The following is a 6,775-nucleotide window of genomic DNA, read 5'->3' on the forward strand; positions in this document are numbered from 1 at the left end:
CAGTGTGCTTGTTTTTGTACACAGATATTAACTAGTATTTTAGAAAATAAAATGGCATAAATTGAAAAAGTGTCATTAAATCTTATTTTTTCGTGGTTTAGGGAGTAGTGGTTTAAAATGTAGTGGTTAAGTAATAGTCGTGGTTTAGCCTTCGTTGTTCCAGAAGTCGTGGTTTAGGCAGAAGTTGTTAAGTTATACAATCGTTTACAAGATAGAGTTTACCCAGGACCCACTATAGCCGCATTACCATTGTCCAGGACAGGGATACTAGTTCTGAGAGGAGACAGAGTTGGCCTGAGCGTGCGCATGGTAATGCCCTGATTACTTACCGGTAATCTTCATTACTCCAAGTATAGTCTTCCTCGCCACATGATTAACTCAGTGAGCTTCATCTCCACACCAGAATCCTCCAAAGCAAAAATTTTAGCCTCCCATGCCTCCCATCCCTTCTCAAAATGGCCGACTCATTACACCCCTGACCTCTATAAGAGGCGGGCCGGCCCAACCCATCAGCCTGAAACTACCAAGCATAAACATGAAGCTAATAACCAGGCAGGGATGGGAACTCATGTGGCGAGGAAGACTATAGTCAGAGTAATGAAGATTACCGGTAAGTAATCGGGGCATTGCCTCCTCATAAGTCTTCCTCGCTACGTGATTAACTCAGTGAGCACATACCAAAGCCAAGCGACTTCATGAAAAACTCACAAGAAACCAACAGATCAGAAGAGCATGCCAACGAAGCAGGCAAACTCAAAAGACCAGACAAGTGGAAGGACCACCCAAGAGAGAGGCAATCACGAGCAGGAAAATCCAACCCGTGACAGAAAGACATTGGGAGGGCCGAGAACCCGGATCCCCGGGACTAGTAGGGCCACCAGAAAATCTGTCCAAACCAACAACTGAAGGAGGACAGAGAAGGCACAGAACTAGACTGTAAGATCACTAACGGACAACGAACAGCAGGCTGAATTCATGGACAGTCCATAATGGAGGAAGAGACTAAAGCTTTGCCATTGGAGAACGCATCAGTTCTTTCAGAAGTCAAGTCAAAGAGTCAAGTCAAAGAATTTATATAGCGCACTACATACCCAGAGGGTCTCAAGGCGCTTAGGGAGGGGAGGAGGATTACTTGTCAAATATCCACGTTTTAAGTTGCTTTCTGAATGCTAGGTGGTTCTGGGTAAGGCGAAGGTAAGTGGGGAGTGAGTTCCATGTTTTAGCAGCCAGGTATGAGAAGGATCTGCCTCCCATGGTGGTCTTGTTGATGCGAGGTACAGTGGCGAGGGCTTGGCTGGAAGAACGTAGTTGGCGGGAGGGGGTGTAGAAGGACAGTCGTGAGTTGAGGCATTCTGGTCCGATGTCGTAGAGTGATTTGTGTGCGTGGGTTAGCAGTCGGAAAGTGATCCTCTTATTGACGGGTAGCCAGTGGAGGTCTTTCAGGTGACCAGAGATGTGTTCGTTGCGTGGGATGTCTAATATGATCCTGGCTGAGGCGTTTTGGATTTGTTGGAGTTTCTTCTGGAGTTTAGCGGTAGTACCTGCGTAGAGGGTGTTTCCGTAGTCCAGTCGGCTCGTGACCAGAGCATGGGTGACTGTTTTTCTGGTTTCGGTGGGGATCCAGCGAAATGTTTTTTTGAGCATGCGAAGAATGTTGAAGCAGGATGAGGATACGGCGCTGACTTGTCTGTTCATTGAGAGTGAAGAATCCAGGATAACGCCTAGGTTCCGTGCGTGGTCTGTCGGGATGGGTGCTTTTCCGAGGGCTTCCGGCCACCAAGAGTCGTCCCATGCAGAGGGGGATGTACCTAAGATGAGGACTTCTGTTTTATCTGAGTTCAGTTTCAGACGGCTGTGTTTCATCCATTCGGCAACTTCTTTCATTCCTTCGTGTAGGTTAGTTTTGGCGGTGCTGGGGTCATTGGTGAGAGAAAGAATCAGTTGAGTGTCATCCGCGTAAGAGATGATGTTGAGGTTGTGTTGGCGGGCGATGGCCGCGAGGGGGCTCATGTATACGTTGAAGAGGGTGGGACTGAGTGAGGACCCTTGGGGTATGCCACAGATGACTTCCGTGGCCTCGGACTTGAATGGTGGAAGGCGGACTCTCTGGGTTCTTCCGGTGAGGAACGAGGTGATCCATTCAAGTGCTTTTCCTTGGATTCCGATGTTTCTGAGGCGTTGTAAAAGGGTGCTGTGGCAGACTGTGTCGAAGGCTGCAGAGAGGTCGAGGAGGATGAGGGCGACTGTGTCTCCATTGTCCAGTAGAGTTCGAATGTCGTCTGTTGCTGCGATGAGGGCGGTCTCAGTGCTGTGCTTTGCTCGGAAGCCAGATTGTGAGGAGTCGAGGGATTTGTTGGCTTCGAGGAAAGCGGCGAGCTGGTTGTTGACAGCTTTCTCGATTACTTTGGCCGGGAATGGAAGGAGCGAAATGGGGCGGTAATTTTTGAGTTCGGTGGGGTCCGCTGTGGGTTTTTTCAGAAGGGCGGTGAGTTCAGCGTGTTTCCAGCTTTCCGGGAAGGTGGCGGAGTTGAAGGAGCAGTTGATGACGTCTCGGAGGTGCGGTGCTATGACGGAGTCTGCTTTGTTGAAGATGTGGTGAGGACATGGGTCTGTGGGGGATCCTGAGGGGATGGAGTTCATCAGGCGGATGGTGTCCTCAGTGGAGATTGGGTTCCAGTCGTTAAGGGTGTTCAAGGGGGGAGAATGTTCGGCATATGGTTGGGTGGGTTGGTCTCCGGGTTGGTTGTCGAAGCTGTTGTGGATGTCTGCAATTTTGTTGTGGAAGAATGAGGCTAGGGAGTCGCAGAGGACTTGAGAGGGGGTGATGTCGTTGGAGTTGGCCGAGGGATTAGTAAATTCCTTGACGATGTTGAAAAGTTCCTTGCTGTTGTGGGCGTTGTTGTCAAGTCGATCCTTGAATGCTGTTTTCTTGGCCTTTCGGATTAGTTGGTGGTGTGTGCGGGTGGCGTTTTTGAAGGCGTCCTTGGTGCTAGTGGTTGGGTCTTTTTTCCAGGCCTTTTCAAGGGAGCGGCAGAGTTTCTTGGACTTCTTAAGATCATCGTTGAACCATGAGGCCTTCTTGCTGCCAGGTTTGCTTTGACGTTTTTTCAGTGGTGCTAAGGTGTCGGCGGTGTTGGATAACCATAGGGTGAAGTTGGCGGCGGCTGGGTCTGGGTTAGAAGAGTGGGCTGGGGTGTTTAGAAGGAGCGATGAGGAGATCTGGTCGATGGTGATTTTGTTCCAGTTTCTTTGCAGAGTTGGTTGGGGGTGGTTGATGGGTTTTGGCTTGTTGTAGGTGAAGTGAACGCAGCTGTGGTCAGTCCAGAGGAGATCCGTAGTGTGGCTGAAAGAGACATGATTGCTGGAGGTGAAGATGGGGTCGAGTGTGTGACCTGCGATGTGGGTGGGGGAAGTGACCAGTTGTTTAAGTCCGAGGTTGGCGAGGATGTCCAAGAGGGTGGTGGTGTTGCGGTCGTTGATCTTTTCAAGGTGAAAGTTGAGGTCTCCCAGAAGGATGTAGTCTTTGGAGGGGAGCGCGTGTGGAGTGATGAAGTCCGTGATGTCTTCACTGAATTTTGCGCGGGGTCCTGGTGGTCTGTAGAGGAGGGTGCCTCTGAGTGTGGTCTTGGGGTCGATGTGGATCTGGAAGTGAAGGTGTTCGGAGTTGGTGAGGTTGGCGTCAGAGCTGGTTGAAATGCGGATGGATTTTTTATGGACGATAGCGATTCCTCCTCCTGTGTGGCCGGTACGGTCCTTGCGTGTGATCTTATAATCTTCAGGGATGGCAATGGTGATGTCTGGGGCGGAGGAAGCGTTCATCCATGTTTCTGTTAGGAAGGCGACGTCTGGAGAGATGGTGTCTAGTAGATTCCATAGGTCAATGGCGTGCCTGTGGACCGATCGGGTGTTGAGAAGGATGCATTGTAGGTGATTGGGGTCGGGAGTCTGTGGTGTGGTCGTAGCGGAGAAGTTGTCGGTGCCGATGAATTTGCAGGAGTAGCAAGAGAAAGGTCCATGGGTGTGTCCAGGAGCGGCTTGGACGCAGTTGGGGGCGCGACCGGGGTTAAGGGCTAGGAGGGTGGCGGCATCGTAGGTAATGCGGGAGGGCTGGGTAGCGCGAGGGGCAGGGGGTCTGGCGCTGGGCGCGGTCCAGGCGCGGACGGGCGTAGACGGGCTTACCTTTGGCGCACCTTCGGCGCGAATGGGGCGCGGTCGCTGCGCGTGAACGCTGCGCGCGGGAGCTACTGTCATAAATGGAAGGTGGAGGGGGAGGGGCGAGGGCGGCTCAGCTGGGAGGCGGGGCGGGCTCAGGAAGCACAACAACAACAACAACAGGGACAAAATGGAGGGGGGAGCAGATCAGGGCGCCGGGGGATAACGCGCAAAAAGCAAACTACAATGCAGAAATGCTACAGGCAAGCGAGGCAAACACAAATGAAATTGCAGGCGAAAAACAATGGCACAGTTAAATGCAAATCAGCACAGCTTCTACGATACCGTGTCTCGGCAGAGAGACAAGGGAGCGAACCACTCAGGGCACAGGCGATGAGGGGTCACAGCGCTACGAGGTCCGAGGGCGCCGTAAATAGCTAGTGGGAGGGCGGCTCAGCTGGGAGGCGGGGCGGGCTCAGGAAGCACAACAACAACAACAACAGGGACAAAATGGAGGGGGGAGCAGATCAGGGCGCCGGGGGATAACGCGCAAAAAGCAAACTACAATGCAGAAATGCTACAGGCAAGCGAGGCAAACACAAATGAAATTGCAGGCGAAAAACAATGGCACAGTTAAATGCAAATCAGCACAGCTTCTACGATACCGTGTCTCGGCAGAGAGACAAGGGAGCGAACCACTCAGGGCACAGGCGATGAGGGGTCACAGCGCTACGAGGTCCGAGGGCGCCGTAAATAGCTAGTGGGAGGGCGGCTCAGCTGGGAGGCGGGGCGGGCTCAGGAAGCACAACAACAGGGACAAAATGGAGGGGGGAGCAGATCAGGGCGCCGGGGGATAACGCGCAAAAAGCAAACTACAATGCAGAAATGCTACAGGCAAGCGAGGCAAACACAAATGAAATTGCAGGCGAAAAACAATGGCACAGTTAAATGCAAATCAGCACAGCTTCTACGATACTGTGTCTCCGCAGAGAGACAAGGGAGCGAACCACTCAGGGCACAGGCGAAGGTTCTTTACAAGAGGGCCATCGATTATGGATTGGCATTTTGGGTCCCAAAATAACCAAGTCTTTCTGCAGGGGATGCAGGGAGGTGTGAAACGTTCTTGATGTGAGGACTGATTGTCATCTCCTGTGATCTTTTTGCTGCTGCACATGGATGACTTGATACCACCTTCTGAAACTCCTTCAAAGGTTTGGTAAAGTAAAACAGTTTGACTTTCTGTTCCACAAGTTTGGACCATTAGAGGAGCAACCTCGAGGATACTCTTTTGTAAACTTTGAAACAAAGCAGGAAGCTGAACAAGCAATACAATGTTTGAATGGCAAGCTGGCACTCTCCAAAAAGTTGGTAGTGCGATGGGTACATGCACAAATTAAGAGATACGATAACCACAAGAGTGAAAATATTCTTCCAATCAGCCTTGAGCCCTCATCCAGTACTGAACCAACGCAGTCTAATTTAAGTGTCAGTTCAAAAATTAAAGCCATCGAGGTAAAGCTGAAAATGATGGCAGAAAACCCGGACATGGAGCAGCCTGTCCCGCCCACCCATTCCTACTTCAAGCCTCCGGAGAAAAGGAGGGCCGGTCCGCACTCCAGGAGCGGCTGCAAGTCCCGGAGATGAGCAGGAAGGCTCAAACAACATAGTAATAACAAGCATTTACCATGCAATAGGTCTCGGGTTAATTAAGTTTGAGCTATTGGCATTGCTTAATATTGCAACGCCAATTGCACCAAAAGTCTATAAATTGTAGGTCAAAAAAATGTGTATTTATTTTTGTAGCAGTGGTGGCATGCTGCGCTTTAGATGAATATGTTTTAAAGTAAAGTGCGCCATACTGCGATTGCTACAATAGTTATTTGTGGATGCGTTAACAATTGATGTGTGCAATTACATATGATTTGTTCAGACTTACCGCCTGTCTGCCGTCTCCTAGCACCCAGCAGCATCACGCAGCAGTATGTTGAAAGGAAGGAGCTATCAGCTTCTAAATTTAATACCACGTTAAAATGTGCGAATGCCGAAAACAAACGCGGGTTGTGATCTTGTAAGCTAAGGTAAGCATTTTTGCTCTATTGCTTGTTAGCAAATCGGGTTTGTCCTACAGCCTGCACAACAGATGCGTTTTTAGAACAAAGCTGACGGAGCAGTCAGTGCATGACCAGAATAGAAGTAAACTTGCATACAATTCCGTGATTTCTGCTCTCGCTCTGTGCGGGGATATTTAAAAGGAGAGGCGCGTTCACTGGTGCAGTGTGCGCCTCTGGGTATGCACACAGACACATACTCTCTCGCGCTCTGTCACACACCCATACATGCACACTCTCACATTACATACACACACTGACTGTGCTGGGGCAGGACACGCCGCTCTCGCCTTGAGACTCCATAGTGTCAGAGCGCATGTAACCCGGGAGGCAATCACAACACAGGAGTGCATGTGTGCCTCGAGCTGGGACTGCTTTTAAATAAAAGGAGAGGCGCGTGCACTGGTGCAGTGTGCGCCTCTGGGTATGCACACAGACACATACTCTCTCGCGGGTGGTAAAACGTACCCTTCTGCAGTGCTGTCAGCCTATTCGTGCTGGAAGCTTCTCTGCTT

At 50.7% G+C, this 6,775-nt stretch overlaps 1 protein-coding gene across 1 annotated transcript; it reads left to right on the forward strand.

Moving 5' to 3' along the window:
- Positions 1-989: 989 nt before the first annotated feature.
- LOC147685189 (putative RNA-binding protein 18) lies at positions 990-5,796 on the forward strand. The gene is made up of 3 exons (XM_086939596.1): positions 990-1,043; positions 5,167-5,237; positions 5,337-5,796. Exons 1-3 carry the CDS (start codon positions 990-992, stop codon positions 5,794-5,796), a joined length of 585 nt encoding a protein of 194 aa, XP_086795722.1.
- The last annotated feature ends 979 nt before the right edge of the window (positions 5,797-6,775 follow it).

Source organism: Lissotriton vulgaris, chromosome 10, assembly GCF_964263255.1.
Source record: "Lissotriton vulgaris chromosome 10, aLisVul1.2, whole genome shotgun sequence".
In the NCBI taxonomy this organism is placed as follows: domain Eukaryota; kingdom Metazoa; phylum Chordata; class Amphibia; order Caudata; family Salamandridae; genus Lissotriton; species Lissotriton vulgaris.

Excerpts from the sequence above, each read along its gene's own strand:
- LOC147685189 (XM_086939596.1), top strand. The coding sequence starts at position 990 with ATGGAGGAAGAGACTAAAGCTTTGCCATTGGAGAACGCATCAGTTCTT. Across the intron at positions 1,044-5,166 it reads ACGCATCAGTTCTTTCAGAA|GGCACAGGCGAAGGTTCTTT; the intron begins GTCAAGTCAAAG and ends CGAACCACTCAG. Across the intron at positions 5,238-5,336 it reads TTGGGTCCCAAAATAACCAA|ATACCACCTTCTGAAACTCC; the intron begins GTCTTTCTGCAG and ends ATGGATGACTTG.